The following is a 25417-nucleotide window of genomic DNA, read 5'->3' on the forward strand; positions in this document are numbered from 1 at the left end:
CAATATCTCTGAGCCTTATGAAGAAGGTAAAGGAAGGGCACGTGGGATGGACAAGGAAGACTTGATCATATTTTCCTATTAATGTAAATGGTACCAGTTATGCTATATTATATATTTGGAGAACTAATGAGTAGACTATAGGAAAATAAATTTCCAGGGAACTTCTAGAAAGAGTAGGTAAGCATATGTAGATAAGACCTGGGAGTAGGGCAGGAACAGAAAAGAGAGACGAGAAACATGTTCAAATTTCAGTCTGGTAGAACTGTTCTCATCTCCTCCAGATTGTGAAAAAGTAGTCTGTTCAAACAGCTATGAGGCCTGTTGCTACGGTACCGTTTAGCTCGTGTGAGATTGATAAATAGGGGAATGATGTCAGTGTAACCTAGACATTATACTGGTTCACAAATGACTTTTCTTAAGCAAGGTGAGCTAGCATAGTGGGAGAACCATAACCTTCAGCAGGAAAGGAAAAAGCCCCCAGCTTGTGTGATGTGCAGGCAGGAGCCCCCTCAGCTCTATTATAAGAAAATTAAGCATGAGCACAGCAACCAAGCCTCTCTGGTCAGAGAGGTGTTCCCCCAACCTTGCAGGGCTCTTATCTCCTGAGAGTTTGCATTCCTCAGCTGCTCAGAGGTCCACTTTCATCTGCATTGCCTCCAAGCTAGCAAGCCAGCATTTCTGCGCTATTGGTTTTGTGCATTTTCAATATTCCTTGAGGCAGCCTCTAACCATACTAAGCTGCTTGCCTGAACTGTCCAAGTTATTTCCAAGGTACTAATTCTCTTTTTGTTAGTGCCTCTGGTACAAAATTCATTAGGTTCTAAGTGATCTGCCTCTAGCCCCCTTTGCCCCATAACTCTGTGATTCTTAGTGCACAATTCTGCAGAGCACAGTATTCTTCAGGAATACGTATTTCACATTTTAATAGAAAGGGCTGCCTGCCTAAATTGCTACCAACTTATCAACATACGTGGTCTTGAGGATAAAGCAAGATGACTAACACAATTCCCATTAATTTTGCTCAGTTTAAACCACCTCCTTTGCCAAATTGGTCAAATTTACCTGCGCCTCTAAGAATTTTAGGAACAATACATTTAAGATTGCTTAGTAATTTTCCTAAAAGATACAGACTAACTAGGCCAGAGAAGGAGCTTATCCCAAGCAAAGTCAGATAAAATTCAGTCTTCTCTTTCTGTATATAAGCATATAATTTCCTCATTGAAGTCCATCCAGGGCTCAGGAGTGTTAAAGATTTGACCTCTAAAGGCTCATAAAACCTAGAATCCATAATGCTAAGGAAAGTGAGGATTCCAGCTGGAGAAAAGAAAAGGTCACACCCAGGAGCTTACTGGAGTGAACAACATCATGATGAGGTGTCCAGCCCAGGATGAACACTTTGAACAGAAGCTATGCCTTCTGACGACAGAACAGAGATTGAGCCAGTCTGGCCTGAAATTTCAGCACAGCTTCCTCCAGGACATTTTATCATAGACACACACACACAAAAAAACCCTGTGTTTATTTCAATCTTTGGCTGTTTTGAAGCCATTTTTATCTCAACCTTCTAAAAGACTGATCATCTTAAGGAAAATGTAGTGGCTCAGTAAGTTTAATCTCAATCTAAATGGGAAGTTATTAAACTCACTATTAGACCTTATAGATTTTTAGAGAAAACTCTTCTATCCTCTGTAACATTTCTTTCCATTTCCATTCAGGAAACCAAGACAAAGTAGATTAGGAACAAAGAGCAAGCAAGGATATATGGTTGCTATATGGTCGCTACTCTGATTTTTGTCAGGGTCACTTAGACCCACAGGTGAGTAAAATACTTCTGGACAATAGTCCTCTATGTCTTTTTGCATGACTGGCTCCTTATTCAGGTCTCAGCTCAAATATCATGTCCTCAAAGAGGAGTTCTTTAACCACCTAATCTCACAAGTCTCCCTTCTGAGACTCCACTATACCACATCAACCTGTTTTCTTTTCAGTACTTATTCTCTAATATTTTCTCACATTTTTTAACTCCCTTCCCCCACTAGAATATCAACTCTATGTGAGCAGGGGCTTTCTATCTTGTTTACTACTCTAAACAATCCTAAGAACAGTGCATAAAATTCAGAAAGCATGTAAATATTTGACAAGTGAAAAAATACTCAGAAAATGATCCAACTCTTAAGATTCCCTACGACTCCAGGCTATATTTTTCAAAAGTTCAGGCTTATTCTAAGATTTTAAACTTTTAAACAATTAACTGTACATTTATAGAGCACTCCTAAAAGGTAGAAAATAGGAAAATGAATAATTGAATTTGGCCAAGGAAGGACACACAGACAAAAATGCAGTTAGCATCTGTGTTTGCCCACAACAGAATCCTTGAGAGGTTTTCCCAATGATGTTTACTCTTTTTGATTTAGTCCAGCCACTTGCTTCAACAGGTTCCCAGAGTCCTGCTCCCTTTCCTTCTGTGAACTAACCTTACATGTTGTGTTAGGAAGACAGGACAAGAGAACAATGCAATCACAACTGAACACCTGGAGCCAGATAAGGCTGTTATTATAACAACAGCAACCATTACCTATGCATTACCTATTATGCGCCACAGTCTGGGCACCATGCTATAAACGGCTCTTTCTAAATATACCTTCATCGATGTCAGGAGGTAATCCGCCCACAAACACCTTGCGAGAATATCGTTCTACTCTTTCTCCATTCTGGTGAGTGAAGCAGTGAGGTGAACCCAGGCCACTATGAAGAGGTTGATCGCCACGGCCATCATCCAAGAATCCATCTTCCATTGGAAACAGTGAAGACTGACCTGGAACAGAAAGCAGGAAAAAAAAAGCTAACAGAAAATGTTCCTTGCCACTGATTATCTTACACAAGAAACAAGGAAAACAGCAGATCCAATAAAACAGCTGCTTTTATTTTTCTCACTGAACAATAAATCACTTAGACATGCTCTTGAATTTCCATCACCTTAAGGTCCCAATTGAGTCAGGGAGAAAGTACATGGTTCAATAGAGGGCTGCTCAACCATCCCACTGGGATCCGGAAACTTGAGTGAGGTGAAAGCACAATAGGAGAGAGCAGTCTTTTGAAAGCAGTTGGCAGCAGACTGCACCACCTTGGCAGGGCCCCATGGCCACTGGCAACCTACACACGTACACTAAGTATTAAATTTGACTATCAGATGCTAGATCACTTAAATTTCTTTAAAACATCATACAATATAGCCTGCCCAATTTGCTCTAAGAATGTCCCTAAAATGAACAAGTTGATTTTTAAAGTGAGCACTCAGTTTACCTTAACTAATGGGATGCCATCAAAATCCACTTGATGCTGTTATCCAATTTTGTTGGCTAGTCTTACAGAATTTAAGATTTATAGGCATGCTAAAGATAAATTTTCTTTTAGTTAAGTAATTATCAGCTGGTACAGGTAGTGTCTAATTCTAAAAACTAGTCATTACGTTTGCTGTCAGAAAATACTATCATTCAGAATATAAAGACAGAAAAGACCAGAGATGCCAATGTGGTTAATATTCTTCCCATACTTCCCTGCCAGTAAAATATGAACGTATAAATCATAAAGCAAAGAGCTACAAAGAACTGTAGAATCTCTCAAGCACTGTTTTGTCACTTTTCAGGCTGCCAATTTACTTCTAGGTACTACATAAGGAATTCGTTAATGGATTCTGCAGAAATATATCTTAAGTGCTCTTCCTTTACTGAAACATTCCAATATCCTTTTGTCACCACACCTGTCTTCCTTTCAACTTTCATTATTAAACACAATTGACAGTATATTTGTTATGAATTTACCCTATAAAACCACAGTTCAAAGAGTTATATAATGAAGATAAAAATGACTCTAAAATTGGAGGTTATTTCTGGATCTTCAAAAGTCACTTATATTTTAAAGCTACATTATTTAACTGTCTAACTTACTTTCTTATAAAAAGGCAAAACTATAGTACAGGAGGCAAAAATAAAGTTTATTCAGGCAGGCACTCTAGGAGATGATTCTCTGAAATTCTCTAAAATGTGTAGAGCTTTCCCCCCCAGCCCAATGTTTGAAATTTATAGGATTAGTCATCTATTTAGTTAGTCTCATTTTAAACAAAATGCAGTATTATGCTCAGTAATAAATAGACAAATAAATAAAAATTTTTGAAAGTAGATTTAAGCTATTCAAGCATAACTGAACCTCCAATATAATCAGGTATTTTGGGACCAGTCATACTATATTTTCCTTTTTAAAGACTCTTAATTTTGTTCTCCTAAGAAATTCCTTTCACAAAGGAAAAAGGGAAACAAATCTTCAGATATAAATAAGGTGAGTTTGAAATTATTTCAATTCAAATCCAAATCCTACCATTCTGACTCCTTCAAATTAGAATGTCTATAATTTTAACTATAACACATAAAGTATGTATTGATCACAGCTATGTTTCATTCCCCCTACCCACTTCCCAACAAGGGTTAGAAATTGAGCAAACTTGGGTCCTCTCCAAATACAACTGATACATTCAAAAGTTAGAAACAATAATGTTACCTCTCCTTCGCCCATATGTCCTTGCTGCATGTCAAATGAGAAAACAAAAAAACAAAAAAACAACCTTTCAAACATTGTCAAAAGAATCAACTGTGATTTCATCTACCAGCTTTAGAAACTGAAAAAAATTGGCTGTATTCCTCATTTCCTGGTAAGCATCTCAAAAAAATATGGAATTTGGATGGTGAGAGGTCAGTTTAATGCATTCCTTCTTTAGGTTCTTCAAGGACACTGTAAAAAGTGTATTGAGCCTCACTTGTTTTAAGGGAAGCTTTCTGCTCTGTCACCCAAGGTCCAAACTAGTATGAAACTAAGGGATATGTAACATGATCTAAACCATCTCCTACCATATTGATCTTAATTTCTCCCAGAATTCCCTGCTAACTAGCCATTCAGTAGATATTTCAATATTTAATTCATGACTTTTTTGCCACTACAGGATAAACAGCAGTTTTATACTATTTCTCAATTATTCCCTAATAAAGGAACTCATAACAAATGAAGTCTTTAGGAAATTTATAAACTTCCTTTTAGCCAGTTTCTTGTCCCTAATCAAATCTTCCACCATGGCCCAAATGTTGAAAAGTAAAAAGTTTGGCATTTTATCACAAAGTAGGTTCCAACCAAGAAGAGAAGAAAAAGAATATAATATAATATAGTATAATACAACATAATATAGACTTATAATTATTATATGTATATACCTGAATACTCAAAAAATGGCAGTATAAATTTCAAATCAGGAAACTTTTGAGAAAATGTCTTCCTTCAAACAAACTGGAACTTGTATGTGCAGTTTGTCCAAATACCCTAATTCTATTCAACAAACATTTCTTGAATGCATGCCTGATCTTGCTAATAAGCACTATGGATGAATTGCACATGGGTCTGACTACATGGAACTTAAAAGGCCAGGTGGCCACATATGCAAATAACGGTAATGTAACCATTACAGCAATAGGCGTGTGAAGTGTTAGGTGCAACAGAAGCAGAGGAGGAGGAGAAACTCGTTCTGATTAAAGAGACAGAGAGGGGAGGGTGTGGCTCTGAGATGGACCTTAAAGAGAAAACAGAGAAAGGGCACTGCAAGACCTGGCAATGGCATGAATAGGGGTGCTGTAATGCTCAAGGAAAGATGCCGAGAACAGCAGCATATGCAACAAGTGAGGTCTCTTGACTGGAAAGGAAGTTTAAACAGGAAGCTGGGATAGGTTTTCCAGTTAGAAATTATAGCACATTCTAAGAGATCACTACATGAACTGGTCAGGGTTTTCATTCTTAGCCCTCTCGATAAATGCTAAGTAAGTACAGCTCAGTTATAACTGAGTTATAGCTTAGAAGTACCATGTACCTATTTTCCAAATGAAATTATGTCTCATACCAAAATAATTTCTATCATTACTAGATAATATTGAATTTCACCAAAGTACTTAGGCAAATGGATTACAACCAGTAAAATCTCCCTCAGCTGTTAGATTTTCACTTTAGTAGTTCTTAAATTTGGGGTGGGGGTGGATGTATTTTCTCACTCAGTGAACCTGACAGAGGTTAGAAAGACAAAGATATCACAGAAGTAGTTGTTTAAGAACATTCTATTCATACAACTGCTTCAAAGACAAGGGAGTTTGGGGAAATTAATGATTTGAATATCTTGGTTCTGTCAATCTTAAAAAGTTGATTGATGCTGCTTGGATTTCTGAGAAAACAGATATTTGAAAAGAGTGGGCTTTTAAAAGCTACAAAATTAACATTAAAAAATCTCATGGCTTCCGCTATTTCGAAAATAAGTAGTTTCGGGAACAGTAAAGGCTATAGATCAAAAGCAAAAATCAAATACTCTTAAAGTCTTCAAACGTGCACTTTCAAACTTTGATTCTGTACCACAAAATTAAGCTGGTTAATATAAAAGAATCATGATTAAATTCCACGATTAAATTCTAAAAACTGTATTTAGAAACATTTTCCCACATTTGGGGAAAACAGGTTACAGGTGTACAATGCTTATAGCTACAAAAACTGCCTAATCAAACAGGCAAATTAATATAAAGTATTACCAAAAAATAAAAACAACGACATTCTGGAGCACAGAAAATGAGAATGTTTAAATTTTTTATTTCCACTTATTATAATGCTATACATTATTTTAATGTAGATTTTGACATATGACATATATACAGGAAAGTAGACAAATCGTAAGTGTACAGTTCAATGAACTTTCCATAACATGAACACACCTATGTAACCAGAACCCAGATATTAACAGAATGGTAAGCGGTGCCACTTCATCTATGTACAAAAGTGGTACTTAAGCACAATTCTCTCACCTATTTCAAATTATACTTGGTGAAACATATTATGATGAAATACTTATAACACAGAGCTTCACCACTTTCCTGAGGAAAATGTCAGATTTCCAATCTCATGATTATCAAGTGTTGCACATTATTTGATGTTTTTCAAATACTGGAGGAAGCGGCGGTTAAAAAAAAATCACTTTAAATATGTTTAAAGAAATCTATATTTTGAAAAACTTCTGGCTAAGTCAGCTAAAATAAACCTTGCTTAGAATTTTCCATGAGTTACCAAAGAGTATACACTGTTCAAAGTTTTCAAAAATGCATACTATTATTGAATAAAAATCTTCTAGTTCCCATCAGAGTTAAGATTAATACTATTTATATGTTTATCTTTTATATTTATTACTTAGTTTTGATTTATATAATTTACTGTTCAGTATTAAAATGATTCAAGAATTTTTAAGTGGGCTGGAAACATTATGGCTATAAATTTTTATAACTTCTGGATGCATGTTGTTATTAGATCTATGATAAATACTTTATTTCCAAAGTGTCTTTACAAGATTGCTTTAAAATGCCCCATATTCATCAGTAAATTCCCTCTAGTAAAATTCCAGTAGTCTGGCATTCCAGACTTGCAAAAAGGTACAGAAAGACTTACTGGGTCTTTTTCAATACACATTATATATATATATATATTTCATTATAAAAATGAAAGTATCATTTACTTATCTCTTTAAAAGTATCTTTTTCTCATGTTATAACATTTGTTAGTCACAAAAGGAATAAATTATCCATAATAGTGATACATTCATAACAAAAAATGCAGCCATTTAAAAGATATGGCACATATTCATGTGTTCATATTAAAGCTCTCTAAAATGTAGTTTGCATGAGGTGCCTAAGTGTGTACTGTATGATTCTTATTACGTGAACTTAAAAATAAAGGAAATATAAATAGATATGTGGGAATATACACAAATGTTTTTTCTAGAAACAGCCACAAGAACCTTTGAGGATAGGGACTGGAATGGGGAAAGAAGGAATGATTCCACTTCTTGTTTTATCCTTTTCTGCACCATTTAAATTTATTACTACTGTGTACACTATATTACTACTGTGTACACTATATTACTATATTTGCTAATGGACCCTTTTGGGTTTTCTTCTTGGTACTTACATTAAAAACAAACAAATGATATATTAAAGAAAAGCATCCTTTCCTACACGAGGGCATCTAATCAACTCTATAAATAATAGGACTTTAGGCCATAAGGAGTAACATATGACTAGCTTTTAGTGGGCAATGAAAGACTGATCCTATTCACACTACCTCTGGCCTTCCTCAGGCTCTTCATCTACCTCTCACTGCCCCCATGTTGAGAAGGCAGATAGCAATGCTACTTGGAAAAACAAGGGGAGAGGGCTCAGATTAAAAGATGTTCTCAAATAACTGACTTTTCCAGTAGGACCCAAAAAAAAAAAAAGTATGTGGGGGAATCAACTTAGTAAGTCAGTTAAAAAGATATAAATTAAAGGCTGGAAGCTAAAAGGAGTTGATCTGTTAACAAAAGAATAAAGGTGGTAGAACCCAAAAGCAGACAATCATCACAAAGACCAAAGCATACAATTCAACAGAGATGCGAAGAATCATTTTAAAGGATTTTATAAATCACCTCCTAATTTATTAATGGGCTCACTGTCACAACATTACTTTAGATATATGCTTAAGAGAATTTCCTATGTCACACTGGCTTCTGTTTATACTAGCCTGCTGGCATTAACAATATTCAAAGAATGTTGATAAGGTATAATAAAGATATGAGAGGATTATTTATAAAGAGCTATCTTACAGAAGGGCAGAGTATGAATGTAATTCTAGTTTCTGTATATCCCTAATCCTCAGTTTCTTATTTATAAAAATTGAGAAATGAATAGAGAATCACAAAAGATACCACATGTATATATGATGGTCAGACAGTCAGACGCTCAGTAAATAATAATTTTCTTCCTCAAAAGTAAACTCGTATGTATAAATTCTTAGATTGGTGTTCAACAGTTACTTTCAGCTTCCCATTACTATTCCAAGGCTAACAACTGTAGAGCATTTTAGAGTTTACAGTCTGCTTTCATATTGTCTTTTTCAAGAAGGGATCTCTCAACATGCTCCTTACTATAGCAACTAGAACCACATGATATACATTTTCAGCAAGTGACTGTAATCTACATTTCTCCTGGGTAAATTTTCCCCTCCCTTTTCATAGATTTCTGTCCCCCACCGCCCGCCCCATCCCCTTTAAGCAAACAATCTTCTCCCTTTCCTTCCCAAGAACTATAATTAAGAGGTGTTGTTCTATGCTAACCTTTAAAAGATCTCTTACTAATCTTCTCTTCTGGGACGAGCAAATATTTTAGCTGGTGCTTCTAAGGGAGAGACATCCGCAGAGGCTAGGAAATACATACATACATGCATCTGTTCGAAACTAATTTACTGGATTGGCCAAAAAGTTCATTCAGTTTTAAGTAAAAATGAAAGACGCATTTTTCATTTTCACAAAGAATTTTATTGAACAACGTGTTCACTGACTGAATGAACTTTTTGGCCAACCCAATATTTTGGGATTCTATAACTTTCCCTGCCACAAGGTTCATTTTTGAAGCAGCTAATCCTAAGGGCTAAAGTAGTGAAATGGGAGGTTAGGGAAAAAAGTACCATGCACGAGCACTTTTATACAGAGGTAGTGGTGGTTAAATATTAGTTTTCTTGGAAAAAATAAAGCTTCAAGTTGGGTAAGAAGAATATTAATCATTTAACCTGATATCTATCTCAGAGCTAAACCAAGACACACCAGAGGAATATAAGGTGAGTCTGGCCTATGCTTAGCACTCCTTTCGGACTTAGCTGAGAAACTGAGTAAGTTTCAGGCTTGCTTATCATAACATAAAATGGATAACTATCTATCCATTATCCACTATCCACTATCCACTATCCACTATCCACTATCTAAAATGGATAACATAACTATCTTCCTACTATGTATAAGATTAACTAGGAAATCGGCATCTGTTACGGGATGAATAGTGTTCCCTCCTCAAAATTCATATGTTGAAGTCCTGACCCCCAGAAGCTCAGAATGTGACTGTATTTAAAACAGGGCCTTTAAAAAGGTGGTTAAGGTTAAATGAGGTCACCGGGGTTGGCCCTGATCCAATATGACTGGTGTCCTTACAAGAGATTAGGACACAGGCTTGCACACAGGGGAAAATCATGTAAAGACAAGGAAAAGACAGCTATCCTACAAGCCAAGGAGAGAGGCCTCAGAAGAAATCAACCTTGCTGACACTTTGATCTCAGACTTCCGGCCTCCAAGACTGGAAATAAATTTCTGTCTAAGCCACTCAGTCTGTGGTACTTGTTAACGGTAGTCCTAGCAAACTAATACCATATCCAAAAAGTAGCTAGAAAATTGTTTTTTTTTAATACATTTAAAATCCAAGGATTTCCCCCAAGAATGCCCCTCAAAAATATCTCTACGATTAATAACAACAAAAATAATTCCCTAGAACATGCAATTATTATTTGTTGAATTATACTGGCAGTGTCTTTTAAAAGTCATGAGTGGTAATATGAAGGTAACTGCATAATCTGAAAACTGATGACTGAGCATAGCCAAGGGGAAAAAAGAAAGCAATCTGAATCTGATCCACTGGATAAGTAAGCTCTTTTTATCTTTGTACATGCAAATTCCAATATTATTCCAATATAAACTGCTGAAGCTAGTAGACTAACTATTCTGAATCTTTTTTTCTTTTTATTTATTTAGGATTTAAACCCCACTTCTTTCCAAAACGCTTTGTGATTGCTTGAAAACTTCAAAACAAGTTATACAATAAAAATCATGTCAAAATTCAAATGTGCAGGTGAGAAAGAGAAGAAACAGCTCTTTCACATTTTTATTCAAACAAAGCAAGAAATGGTTCTCAACTCAACAGAGGCTTGGAAGAAAAAGCTCTGAAAGTTATAGTTGAAACAAAGTAGAGTATCGTTATATAATCACCTTTCTAAAGGTTTTTAAAAGCCTGAGTAGACTATTTAGGTGGACAGGAAAGAACAGCTCCTGATGGTTCCTTAAAGTCTTAAAATTGAATAATGAATATAAAGCAACACAACATATTTGGCTTTTATTTTCAGTTTTAAGAAAAAGCTGAATGGATGTAAGATGCAAAGGGGCTGTATTTAAAAGTAAATAACGTTTCAGATTATCGCTCTTAATAATAGACAAAGAAAGCATGTTCGTTCATAGACAATCATAATCCCTTGTTTTGTGTTTTTTTCCCTTGGAAATCTTTAGCACTAATATTCCCAATCCCCCCAAAATGACACTCTAATTATTTAATTTGACTACATGCCAGGTGCTATGCTAAATGATTGTACATGCACTTAAATCTCCACCACAGTCCTATGAAATGGGTAGCATTTGTGATTTTTAAGTTTATCTTCATTAAACACAATTAATGGATTACACTAGATTTTCAATATGGGGACTCCCAAAACCTGAGCTATACTGAGAACGAAGCTACTAAGGTTCAACATATGAATGAGATCAATTTATCTATAGAAGCAATCCACCATAGAAGATGGTTCATAAATTTGACTGAAGAGAATGGGCAATGCCTAAGCCTAAATCAAGGTGACTAAAGAACTGTCTTAACATCCCTCCACCCCCACCTTGCTTTAATTTCAAGATTTTTAAGCAGTCTTCCAAAACCTGGACTTTGCTATCAGAGAATGGGTCTATCAGTAAATTCTAGCATCTGGTCTACCTAGAAGTTGTACTCCTCATTATGAATGCATAAATTGGCATCTGGTCCTAGTTGGCTTGTTATTAAGAACTAGCACTTGATTAAACCTGACAAAAGCAAGTTCAGGGACCTTGCAAAGCTGAATACTGGATCTGACAGCATGGCAGCCATAACCCCATATTCTGGGTCTTGTCTGAGGAGCCAGCAAGTTTCCCCTCTTTGACATCTCTTTGTTCTTTATCATCCTATCTTTCAGTCTGAGGTAATGTTAACCTCAGTCAGTATACTTCTATAACAAAATTTCCATGTCTACAACAGTAAAAACCATCCAGTCTCCTTCTAGAATCTATGGGCCAATAAAATTTCAAAACATAAACATTCAGAGGGGAAAGTTACCTTTTCTTTGCCAAGTAAGGGTTGTTAAAAAATAATCTATTCTTAAAAGAAAGGATATTAACGGGGCGGGGTGGGGGAGGTAAAAGGAAAGAATCTCATAACAGACTCAAAAAAAATTAAGTGAATTGGGCTTTAAGGAAAACCCACTAGAGAGTGTTTCTTTTTCTCATCTCAACAAAGATGACCCCAGGGGCGACTGATCTAATTTAGCGACTTCATGAAGCAATTGGGACAACAAAGAGTTGATCACTTTGCCTAAGATCACACAACAGTATCTCAAATCTTGGTTCCCTGCAATTTCCAGCACTTGACTCTGGAACTCGTTCCACAGGAAAAGATGAAACCATGCTACAATGGCAAGCCTTATATTACTCCCCCTTATCCTGATGCCACCGTCACCACTGTGTTTGGTTTTCGGTCTACACACATTTACGCTGAAATATTATATTTTGGCATTATTTCTGGCAAATGTAGCATGAAAAGACGAAAGACTAATGAACAAGTGAGGGTTTTACAAACCATATAGTTTCCAGAGGATCTAATGCACCCAGCAACTCTCATAAATCAAATCTCCTTCTAACATTTCTTGGCTCAACAATCTTACATTCTACAGAACACTGATTTTAAACACTAACCAAAAAGAAATCCAGTCATAAAAGCAATTTTTAATTCCTCATTCATACTACATAGCATGGACAAGGAGTAGGATTTTTTGGTTTTGCTTTGTTTTGGGAATGAGCAGAATATAGTTATTTGGTCAAGAATAATTCATAGAAGTGGTGGGACTGAAAATGAGTTTTGGCAAATGGAAGGCATTATGAACACACAAATTTGAAATCCATATTCAACAGTAAAAGAGTGGAAAAGAAGTAAACAACACTTCTGTATTCCACCCAATTATTTTAAACTATAGTACTACAAAAAAGGCAATTTTTAATTCTTTAATTCCTTCTGTGAGTAGATGGCCCCTCCTTCCGTGTGAAATTTAGTTTGCTTCAGAATACGCACATAAAAAGAGAACTCAACAGCACAGTGGTGATCTTTAGAATAGGCAAGGAGAACTTACTGAAGGCACTGCAAAGGCTAATAAAACTTCATTTTTCTTGCTGTCATTAGACAGCAAACAGTGAATGACCTTGTCCTTTGCAGTGTCAAGCCCTGTGGTCTCAGGCTGTTTTGTCTGACTTTCCATCTCTGATTACCTTCCCTTTCTCCTGGAACACTTTTCCAACTACATGGAAATGGTTTTTATGTTGACATTTCAAAGGTCACTCTACAGAAGCTAACATTGGATTAAGCCATTCTTTAAGTGTCATCATGGGAGTCTCATTTATTCTCATTGTCACCAGTTTCAAGACAGCAAATCAGCTGGCTCTCAAAGTTTAAAAAAAGTTCCTGCTCTAATTTGGAGGAATAATAATTATCCATAAAATAGGTGCTAGATTAATAGCAACTTGCATATTCATTACAGAGCAAACTAATGTCATTTCTCCACCTGCTGAAGCTTAACTACTGTATTTTCTACCCAGTACTAACTTGTTACAGTTCTATGAACTTAACTAAGGTGAATCAATTATCACTTACCATTAATAAGCAGAGAGCTATCGGATCCTGGATATGAATAGTTTAGACGACCTGAGGGTAAAAGAAGACCGTTACTAAATTTTATTTTTTTTCACAGATGGTTTAAATGTATTCAACAACAAAGCTGAATTAATTGCTTATAGGTATTTAAAAAGCTATATTATGAGATAAAACTTAGCTGTGCTAATAAACACACAGAGTCAGCTGACATATCAAACAGCATATTCACAAACATTCAAAAAGGGAAAGTTTCAAAGTGGGAAAATAAAATATCCCTTAAATTTAACTATTCGGTTATTCTAATTTCCAAATCCCCATCCAAAGGAAATTTTTATACCATTATGTTCTAATACCAACTCATAATAACAATCTTCATATTTTTTCCCCATAAATGTGCAATTTTTCTTTCATGTGTAGTTTTTCATAGCTTTTTAAAAGTATGTAGTTAGCAGTAGCATTTTTTTATATAATTCATAACAAAATTGCCAGTCTTATGCCTACATGTATAGACACACTAATGGGTTTAAATTCAAATTTCGGGGAATAAGTACAGAAGGTAAAGAGACACATTTCATTGTACTTACACATGAAGAAAATATCAAAGCACATAGCACAATGCCCAGAGGCACAGTAGCATTCAGCAAATGTTGGGTTAATTTCCTTCGAATTTTGAACCTAAAATGGGTACCCAAGATACCCTCAAGAAAAGAGTTTGTGAAAGTCTAAAATTTTGGGAGGATGCTCCACCTTCCAAATTGGTAGCCACAAATAAAGGGCGGGGATGCATTTCTGTTTTGGAAGAGTTTCTACATGCAAGTTGAGGTAGCTAGACCACACACCATGTAACTAGTTCTATGCTATAAGTTACAAAACTCACTATGACAACATTTTCATGTCTCCATATTCCCCATGCCCTTTATGAGAATGGTGGAGAACCCTCAAGTCTTATTCATCTAAGGAATGGATAGGGGAACTTCACTGTTAATTACCCACCACTGTCTAGCACTCTATACATCAGGAATAGAGTGAGAATTTAAAATTGACTCAGAATTACAAACATTCCAATTAGGAAACAGCAGTCTAAACTCTGACCCCACAGAACAACAATAGACTCTCTAAGACAATGAAAAGGTGGGTAAGCAGAGGCTCTCCCAGGCCTGGAGGCTGGGGCAAGCCTTTCAAGATGCCAGGAAGACTCCACCTAGTTCCAGAGAACACTGCGGGAGCCAGAGCTAATATGTGGTCCTATCAATCCACCAGCCACACATTTACAACTCTTTAAAGAGGAACTTTAGACCACAACTATCCTTCAGTCTCTCAAACTCCTACTTCTTTGAAATAGTCTCCACAGAAATAAACTCATGCCATGAAAAGAGAAAACTGTTCTCTGTTGCTAACAGCTTTAATTAATCCACGTGCAAACCTTGGAGTCTCATGTGAAACAACATCTGAACTTACTTTTTCTACCATTTAACACCAAATACAAGGATTTAAAAAATTAAGTTGTTAATTGCTCCACTTCAAATTTCAGCATGTTCCTATTTAGGGAGGAGAGGTAGGGATGAAGACGGGCAAGGAGGAGGTGAAAATTAATTTTGATATTTCAATTTCTTCCTAAAAATTGGCTTCATTATTTAATGCTCATATACACACAGTCAAGTGTCCAAATCCAGTGAATTCCAGCTGAACTGCTTTAACTACAAGCCCAGATCATATGACCTGTCACAAGTATTATCTTTAAAAAAGCATAGACTTGAGATGCTGGAACAAGAACATGACCTTAACTGTTAAAAACTTGGGAGGGAGGGAGGGAGTGCTGTTTCTGAATCACTTGACTCAAAGTAGCAGCTGATTTTCCATGATGGAACATTTGCATTAATTTTGTAGCTGTAAAACCCTCTGGTAAATGAATTAACAGCTATCACTCATACCATTTTTATTTATCATAAAACATTTTTTAAAAAGATGATATAAATTAACACAGAAACAAAAATATTTAACAATATTAACTGAAGTTAAGAAAATGTTTCGCTTTTTCTAAGAAGATACTCTAATTGAGTATCTAATTGAAGATACTCTAACATACCAATTGAAACCAGGGCTGTTCCATATGAACTATAATGCTTCTTACTTGATACTAAGGAAGGATAATTAATGATGAGGATCCAAAAAACAAATTCTCAAACTAGCTGGCCCAGTTTAACAAATCAAGTTCCACCTTATCAGAAACTCACCTTTGGGGTACCTTTTAAGGAGAGAGAGATAAGAATATTTCAACTTGACAGGCACAAAAATATCCCTTAACTCAGTTCTCTCAGAGTCTGCCTCAACACACACCTACTAAAGAGATGCCACTCTCCACCCCCAAGGTAGGTAACCTTTGAGACTTTTTCTGATCCTTAGACTTCTAAATGCAGTAGTTCTAACCTTCAGCTAAGACAATAGAGCAGTGAAGAATCAGTGGCAAAATTCACAGTTAACTCTCAAAGTGATACTTGTTTTTATTTTTTGACCTGTTCTTATGAGTCCTGTCAGGCTGGAATCAGTTCTGGCCTCTGAGTAGTAAAGATACCTGTAATATTTTGTTAAACCAGCAGCAATGCCTTCTACTTCAATTTTAAAATATTAGCAGTGACATTAAAAAACCTTTGAAAAAAACTCTCATAATGCTTCCCTATCCTACCTGCCCTTTCCTTCTATAAATTTTTTTCAGTAATTAAAATATCTAGAGTCATCCACTCATGACACCTATTATGGAGAATATATATCACTTCCTTTCTGGAAATTCTCTGAAAGCTCCCATTATAAGTGCCATGGGACAAGTGCCTTGTCTTCTACAAGCCTTTCACCTTCTCCTTGTACCCCTTTTATTTCTGCTCTAATATTCTCTCTGCTCTACGGATGCTAATTTTCACCGGCATTTTTGCATCTTCTATTCCATGGCTAGATTACTGACAATCCCCTCCCTCCCTCTGAGACAGTGGCCCTCTTTCTTTGTTTCCAATGGAGGATATTTTCAAATCTTTTTTTGTTTGCTTGTTTGTTTTTCAAATTTTTTTCCAGGGCACCTTTCCCAAAAAGGAAACCCCCTTGTTATATTAACTCACCAGATTTTGTTTCTATCTATATTGCAACAGCCAACCTTCTCATGTAATCATTTCAGCTACTGGCTAACTTTCTTATCTCTTTTAAGTAACAGCCCCCTTTAGGAACTAGAGCTTTTTTTTTTTTTTTTCCGGCCACACAGCTTGCGGGATCTCAGTTCCCCAACCAGGGACTGAACCTGGGCCATGGCAGTGAAAGCCCAGAATCCTAACCACTAGGCCACCAGGGAACTCCCAAGAGCTTTTTTTTTTTTTTTTTTTTAAACGTAGGTACCTCGAGTTTCCTGTTTGGGCACCAGGTAAGCATTCAATTAGTTCATTCCACTGAACTTAAAACACCAGCACTTCACAAGTGAATAAAGTGAAGTAAAATAAAAATCCCTGAGATATCTAAATATGAATATAACCCAGTGTTTGTGGGTTTTCTTTCATTGGTTTTTTTGATAACTCATCTATCTATAAACATAACTCAGGTTTGGGCACATTTAGAATTGAATTCCTCAAGGGAGAAAGAAGGCATTTCAGGCAAGTAAACCTATTTAGTGGATAAAATTCAATCTTTGGAGGCTCTTGGTATTGACTGTGTTATAAATGCAAAGAAATACTGCCAGATCAGCAGTCCTAACCTTAAGGGACGCAATGACAGGAAAAGCAGTCATCTCTGGAGGCCAGCTGTGGCATTTGGAGCCAGAAGCCTGGCATACATCATGCAAAAGGCATAGACTATATTTGGTGACATGACTCAACCTAGCCAAATATAGGCAACTGATACAGTGTGACTCTGGGGAACTACACTACCAAATTCTACAGCCTAGAAAAGATTCAGACTCGAACTAGGCAATTCTATGCTAAGCATTTGAGAGGTGGAAAGAACCAATATTTATCAACCAGAATGACTAAGAATTGCTGGGGGGAGGAGGTGCTCAAAAGAACAGGGTGTATTATCATATTCTTTTAAGACACTAACTAAAGTAACCGAGTTAATGAGATGAAAGGAGAAAAGACTAGAAGGAAATACTCTAAAATGTTTCCATTATTTTCAAAATTAGGTAAGGTACGTTGTTTTCTAAAAATTAACCTAGATATTATTGCTACTGATGATTCAGCAGGAAATGATACAATAAATGTTGCCATTTCAAACACAAGCAACGAAAAATATCAAATGGTCTATAGCGCTATTAGGTTTCATGCTATGGCCTTCTCTTTTTCAGTCATGCCAGCATTGTTGGGGTCATGGTACAGGTCAAGGAATGATAACAGGGGATAACTCTGCAAGGTTGTCTAAAATATAGCCATGCAGTCCAAAAAAGTGACAAGAAGCATGAAATTCTGGGTTAGTATTTTTATTGACTCACAGTATAAAAACCTAGATACTCCAACGAAAAAGGAGAGGTTTTCAGTGGACATCGTTAAAAATTTCTCATAGGGAAAGGATAGGCATGGACTTAGGTCCATTTCTAAAACAGATTAAAAGGTTTATGCACACGACACAACACACACACACACACACACACACACACACACACACACACATATACATTATTTGTTATTGTTTAACTAGAGATGCTTCTCCTGATTTTGCTCCTGCTAATTTTATTTAGCTCATATCTAAGTAAGCCAAAGCTACACTGCCATAAATAATTTTTTAAAGGAGGTGCTGTAACTGCCTTTCTGCATCTGCTGTTTTTACCAACACTGCCTGAGACTTGCAGCAAGATGGCGCTGTGGGGGCCTGGATGACGCAAGCAAGGTCCAAGAAATGTGGAATAAATTCAATTTCTGAATACCAGCTTTATACTTACACAAACGCAGAACACGTATCAATATGAACTAATAAAAAGGTGTTCATTATGTTCTATCATTTAATGATACAAGGATAATCATTTTTATAATTTCTTCCAATGACCTAAAAGTAACTCCCCAAATCATAATCAGTAACCTTATTCTACCCCCTGACCTGTCTGTGATACAACTGACTTCCAGTAAAGACGTTTCCACTCAAAATTACGAAGGAGACACTGGCTGGGACTGACATCAACTGATGGGGAGTCTTGCCCCCTCCAAAAGAGCCATTTAAATTACACACACAGTTTAGGCTACACAAAACTGCTCTCCAGGAGAGATGTGACTTTCAGTTTAAAGACTGGGACTTGTAAAAAATACCTGAATTCTCTTGCCTACCTCTCTAGGTTCATCTCTCACACTGCCACTTCCCTTCCCACATGAGGTACTCTGCACGTTCAGAACTACTAGCCCATTGACTTTTACTTCTGGGTCCCTCCCTCTGTCTGGAATGCCTTCCTTTCTCTCTGCCCCCAGTATTTCACCACTCAAGCCTCCGCCGTTCTGTCCAGGTAGCTTCTTTCTTAGGCCTCACATCCTATGGAAAGTCCCTGCCTCAAGCCAGCCACCTGCTCCCCGGTTCAGACAGCCTTATGGGCTCCATACAGCATGCTTTACACTTATTATACTATATATATATATATATATTTTTTTTTTTTTTTTTTTTTTTTTTTGGCGGTACGCGGGCCTCTCATTGTTGTGGCCCCTCCCATTGCAGAGCACAGGCTCCGGACGCGCAGGCTCAGCAGCCATGGCTCACGGGCCCAGCCGCTCCGGGGCATGTGGGATCTTCCCGGACCGGGGCACGAACCCGTGTCCCCTGCATCGGCAGGCGGACTCTCAATCACTGCGCCACCAGGGAAGCCCTATACTATGTTTAAATCACCTATCTCTAAACTCTCTTCCTAGTCTAGGGCAACAAAATCTTTGAGGATAGATTTTGCGTCTTGCATCCCAGAGCTTAGAGCAGAGAAAGGTACTCAATAAATAGCTGTTGAATAAGTGAATAAAACAAAGCTAGCAGCTGGTGGTCTCTCTGCCATGAAACACCCAGTGAAAAGTGTAGAGTTGGACCAATCCCATCTTGTGAGCTAGGTCAAATTACTCAGTTTCTCTGAAGTAAAACAGAGATATTTCTATTTACATGTGACAAATTCGTGAGATAATTTTTGCAGAAAGCCCAGAAAACTCTCCCAGTATAGAGTATGTGCTCAATTAATATTAATTCCTTTTCCCTCACTAACTTATAAATCAAAGATAACCAACAGTTTTCTACTTGTGAGAGAAAGAAAGGAAAGATTCCTCTTAGCCAAATAAGACCCAAACTGGAACCTTGGAGAAGGGAGTGGCTATCTGCGGGATTTTTGGCTTCAGACAAATGAGAGTTTGCTAACGTTCTGAGTTACAAACAAGGATATCACTCTTCTCTGGGGGAGAGAAGAGAAAAAACCTAACTCTTTACTTTTATGATAGCCAAACAGGCAAAGTAGCAGAAGTATCTTAGGAAATGAAAACTTTGAAAATTCAAAGGAACTTAAAAATGTTCCTTTTAACAAAAGCCAAGGAGGATCTCTCTTCTGTACCAATAGCTCAGATCTAATTTTTCAATTGTGATATGATAGCTGAAAACCAGAATATATAGTGGCCAAAAAAAAAGAAGAAAAGAACCTCTATCTTTAAGGTAAGTAAAGTCAATGGGATATGTTTCTACAGATTGAGGAAGGGTTCATAATAAAAGAAGGTTTCATAATAAAAGAAGGTTTGCTTTGACTATAAGTCAGGGCAGGTGCAAAGATGGAAGATCTAAAAGCATCTAAGAATTTCAGGCAGAAGGGAATGTCTAGAGAGACACTAGCAAAGAGCTGACCCAATTAAGGAATTTGAAAGATTTCCTACTGCCAGTAAATCTAACAAGAAACCAGCAAGCAGGAAGGCTATTTTTATCCCTGCCAGAGGCCTTCTGATTCTGGATGCTACATTTAGAGGACAGAGCAACAAGATAACTTGCCTTAAGAGGATGTTATGATACCAGTGATTAATGGTAATATTCTAAGCTTTAAAAAATTAGGCATAGTTTTTATCCACAGTAAACCAGCCAAAGCCAGTTAAAAAAAAAGAAAGATAATATAATGGAAAGAAAAGTGGAAAAACAGACCAATGGATAGTAGAAAAGCTGTAAGTAATCCAGAAACAAAGACAAGGCAGTAAATTAAAATTCTACCTTGCAAAAAGGTTGATTAAAAGAAGCATGTGTTATAAGAGACATATTTTAAAAGAACCAGTGAATAAAAATAAATTGTAGAACTGGCCAGAAGGTAAAGATGATGTTGAGCAATGGCTCTCTGTACTGACATGAAGAAGACCAAGACAAACTTATGAAATCCCTAGGTACTGTAAACTAAGTTGCTTGCAAATGATTGAGAACTTTAGAGATGAGATAAGCCATTCTTAACACTGGTTACTTAAGTCCAAACCCCAAAAAGCAATCAGCAAAGTCAGTAGTTGGCTTTGTGCATACATATCATCAACCCTAATCACTTACTTAATATAAATTCTGCTGACTTTATTGAAACTTCATGAAGAATGCACTTGGGGCTTCCCTGGTGGCACAGTGGTTGAGAGTCCGCCTGCCGATGCAGGGGACACGGGTTCGTGCCCCCGTCCGGGAAGATCCCACATGCCACAGAGCGGCTGGGCCCATGAGCCTGCGCGTCCGGAGCCTGTGCTCCGCAGCGGGAGAGGCCACAACAGTGAGGCCCGTGTACCACAAAAAAAAAAAAAAAAGAATGCACTTGGATTTCATACCTAATCTGATTTCATCTTTTGTTGTCTCAAAAGGCCAGTTCTTATTTTCCTTTATCAATACTAAAGGCACTGAGTCTTCCTCGTATTGATTAGCCCTCAAAACTAAAAAACAGGCTGCTGTTCAAAGATATCTACAAATTATTTGGAGAATAAGTTGCATGAGGCCAAGAGTCTTAATTTCCTGATATATCCCAACAGCCTGAAACAGTGCTTGATATTTATTTGTTTTAAGAACAGCCTCCCACAGCTTCAGACTTTACATATATATCTAAAGTGGTTCTCAAAGTAGAGTGAGGCTGGGGGTGAGGAGGGAGAGAGTCTATCTGAATCACTTCCAGAACACCTATGCTTAAGTCTCATGACAGACCTGGTGAATCAGAATCAGCGAAAAGAATAAGCCAGCTTGGAAAGTCCCCTCAGTGATTCTATTTTGACCTCCACCCTCCAAAAGGCACCCTTCAATAAGAAATCAGCAGGTGTGAGATCTGAATCTTTTACAGAAGATTATGATAAAATACAGATTTTAAATTCTGTCCCCAGTCTCCTACAAAGAAATTAAGAAACCTGAATGCCTGCTCTCTGTCTAAAGTATACTAAGACAAACTTTTTTAATGTTTGTTCCCCTCACAAATGCTACACAATAAATACCTTGAACCAGAAGCCAGAGGCTATGGGTTCCTATCTTGATTCTCTAGGCACCAGTTAGTCGAGTGACTTTACAAAAGCGGTTGTATCTCTCTGAACTGCAGTTTCTGCAACCGTAAATTGGAGATCACAAAACTCACATGGAAGGTTATTATAAGGATTTAAATTAGAGATAATTCTCAGAAGCGGCAAAGAATAAAAGCCAGAGAAATGGTATCAGAAGTAACTGCCCTTTCACTTGAAACTGGTTGTTAACACTGCTTCCTATACAGAATGTCCAGGTCCACCTCAAAAAAGAAATATGTAGCTCAGCATCAAATGTGTCCTGTGGTCTACTACTACTCGGGACATGGAATACACTCAAATGTGTGTGGAGCTGGAATATAAGCAGAAGCTAAAATGTAAGGTACTTCCAAACCATGTGGCTTGAAGAGAGCCATCTCCCCCTCCTAACAAGGGCTACCATGTTACTCCACTCCAGGGTGCACCCCTCCTGTCACAGGGCTCCCTCTGCCCCCTGGCACTGTGCCAGATGTAGCCTGACAAGTCCACGCTCCTAGACATGCCTCAAAAGGCAATAAGATGGCTTCAGATGCCAGAGACAACATTCCAAAATGCTATTTGGTGGAGATGATAATCTAGGATAGGGTAAGCGACTCCTCCTCACTCCTCTTTGTCCTCATCCTCACTATTTCCTCTATTAAATTCCTTTTTTTGTTATGTTCTTTTTTGGTAATGGGGAACATTCGAATGGTAGGAGTTTAAAGCGGAACAATTAGAGAAGTTCTCTACAGCAGTGTTTCATAACCTTCCATGATTATTAAGACCTACTTCAATCATAACACCTGAAACCCTCAAGCCCCATGCCAGTGGATACTACAAGTAAAACAACCACAACAAAAACCCTTAATAATAAAAGGCTACTATGAATTCAGCAACACCTTTAAATATATTTTCATTGTATTACATCAGCATCCACGTGCTTTTGGAAGATAATCATGCAGCACATACATGACAAATCTGTCATCTAACTAGAACGCTTGGTTCTAATAGGTTCCTAGACCCCATCAAGTAATTCCCATGGCTGAAGAGGCCCGTGGTCCACAAATTGAGAACAGAAACATTATATCAAGCCAAGTTTAAACAACTGCTTCCTTGACATAGTATTTTTAGGCCTATCTCAAAAAGAAAAAATGCAGTCTAGAAACAAAGCCTTCACTCAACTGAATAAATTTGATTGATTTCTGGTTATATCCCTTCTTACAAGCTACTCAATATTAAATGCTGACACACCCCAACTCACATGAAATCCATGTTACTTTCAGTCATTCAACTATAAAAACCTTCAACTTTGTCACTGAGAAATACCATGCCAGAGAGGCTGCGTGGAATTGCTGATAGCAACTTAAAGATCACTAGGTTCAATCCCTCCATTTCCTCCTGCAGGTAGAGAAACCAGGATCTAGAGGGAAGTGACTGACTTAAGCCATGTAACTGTTAATGGCAAGACCAGGTCTTAATACACTCCTACATGCTTCTCTTCATTTCTAACAATTTGGGAAAGTCTATTATAAGCTAACAACTTCTGATCTTTTACAATAAAGAGATCAAGTGGCCGATTTAAATATCTCCATTTAATTAACCATGCCAGACATTTATTATTTGGAATACTATAGCCAGTAGAAGTTAGATTTCTTTTCTTTTTTAGATTCTTTATACTAATTAACACTAATTAATCATGGCTGCTCTTCAGAATGAAGATCTGCACTTTAGTGCTGATTTCTCAAGAATTAAAAAAGGGTCCTCTAATTGGTTGATTCCTCCTTCTCTTCCCAATGTATAACAACTGGCATCAGCCCAATTGGATTCCAAAGAGATTATGGAACTGCTTTCCCTTCAGAATTCCACTAATGTTCTTAATTGACTGGTTACCAGGTAATACCCAGAATAAAACAAAGCCTTGCTTTTAGAACAGAGTGTGCTAGTGTGGGACTGAATTCAGACTCAGTCTATCAGACAAGATAATGAAGCCCAGAGGCAGCCTAGCCATCTCCATATCTGGTTCAAAAAGTAGTAACTAGTTTAAAACTAGCTAAAAGGTACTCCTTTTGCAAATTTTTACTGCTGAACAGCAACAAATTCATCAAGTTTTTTCTCTTTCCCCTCCTGTAACTTAGGTAATGAGGATAGTGGCAACATGAGGGGGAAAAACTAAGGAGTAGTGAATAAAGAAATTCACAAATCAGGTATACACAGCTGCTAAGTGAATCAACTGCCTACAATATTCAGGTAGAAATTCCATGCCTGTCAGGAAGAAATAATTTTGTGGCACAATTGTGCGACTATTCTGCTTCCTGCTGTTAAACTGAATGCAAAGAGAATCTTGCATATTTTTATGACAGCTATGAATCAGGTGGCATTGCTTCCACTCCCTTAAAGTCAGCGAATAACATATTCCAGGATTATATAATAGGATTAAAGAAAGTCTTAAGACCTTCACAGACAACTCACCATTGTATTACTCCATAATCAAAAGGGCTTTCATTATGCAGATTATTAGCATATAGGGTTGTTCTAGTAGCTGTCAGGAAATGAAACAGCAAGTCACCTCTCTACAGAATTTTATAATGTAGAAGGAAAAAACAGAAAAATAATAAGTGACACTATCAAAAGGTACAATATATTATTAATTTGGACATGGTGCATGAACAAAACGGATCTCTATAAGTGTTCTGGACCTCCTACGTTTTTACACAGTAGGGAGGTCCATAACATTTGACACTGACAAAATGCTGACAAAATCTGAAAACCTTACTACTTGAATTTATTCAGATTTCATTTCTGAATGGAAAATAATATTGTCTGTCCACATGGTAATATCTATACTTACTAAGTTGTACACAGTACTTAGTGTGAAAATGTACAAGATTACAGAAAAGCACTCACTAACTTGTTACCTGCCTGCTGCTTGTTTTTTGATTTGGTATTTCTAAGTGTTAACTGTCACATATAGTTTATTCCTTTACCAATCCCTGCCCTGAATGTGAGTCTAACAAAATCAAGTTACAACAGCCATAAAGTACGTGAGCCTTAATACAGTTGTAAAGAAAAAAAAAAGAGTTAAAAGCACCTTTGAAAGAAATCGTTAGGCTCTTCAACCTTCTAATAACATAAAAAGTTTACTGTCACTTTCCCCTCTGCCCCCCTTTACCCTCACCTCTCACCCAGGTAAAAGGGGAGTTGCAACAATGTTTTAAGATGCCTACTCAATTTTCCTGGGCTCAAGACTCTTCACGCTCAATGTTCAGGATTAAGATAAGGGACTGCTTGAGTAATTATGGGCCCACATCACGGATGACATAAGACAAATTCCCCCTTTGTGACAAC

At 37.1% G+C, this 25417-nt stretch overlaps 1 protein-coding gene across 1 annotated transcript in view; it reads right to left on the reverse strand.

Moving 5' to 3' along the window:
- CPEB4 (cytoplasmic polyadenylation element binding protein 4) overlaps positions 1-25417 on the reverse strand; it is a 64333-nt gene that overhangs the window by 11878 nt on the left and 27038 nt on the right. The window contains exons 3-4 of the mRNA XM_060094930.1: positions 13635-13685; positions 2642-2815 (exon numbers count right to left, since the gene is read on the reverse strand). Of these exons, the coding sequence (XP_059950913.1) occupies positions 2642-2815; positions 13635-13685 (225 nt within the window). The remainder of the gene's footprint in view (positions 1-2641; positions 2816-13634; positions 13686-25417) is intronic.

This window comes from Mesoplodon densirostris, chromosome 3 (assembly GCF_025265405.1).
Source record: "Mesoplodon densirostris isolate mMesDen1 chromosome 3, mMesDen1 primary haplotype, whole genome shotgun sequence".
NCBI lineage: Eukaryota > Metazoa > Chordata > Mammalia > Artiodactyla > Ziphiidae > Mesoplodon > Mesoplodon densirostris.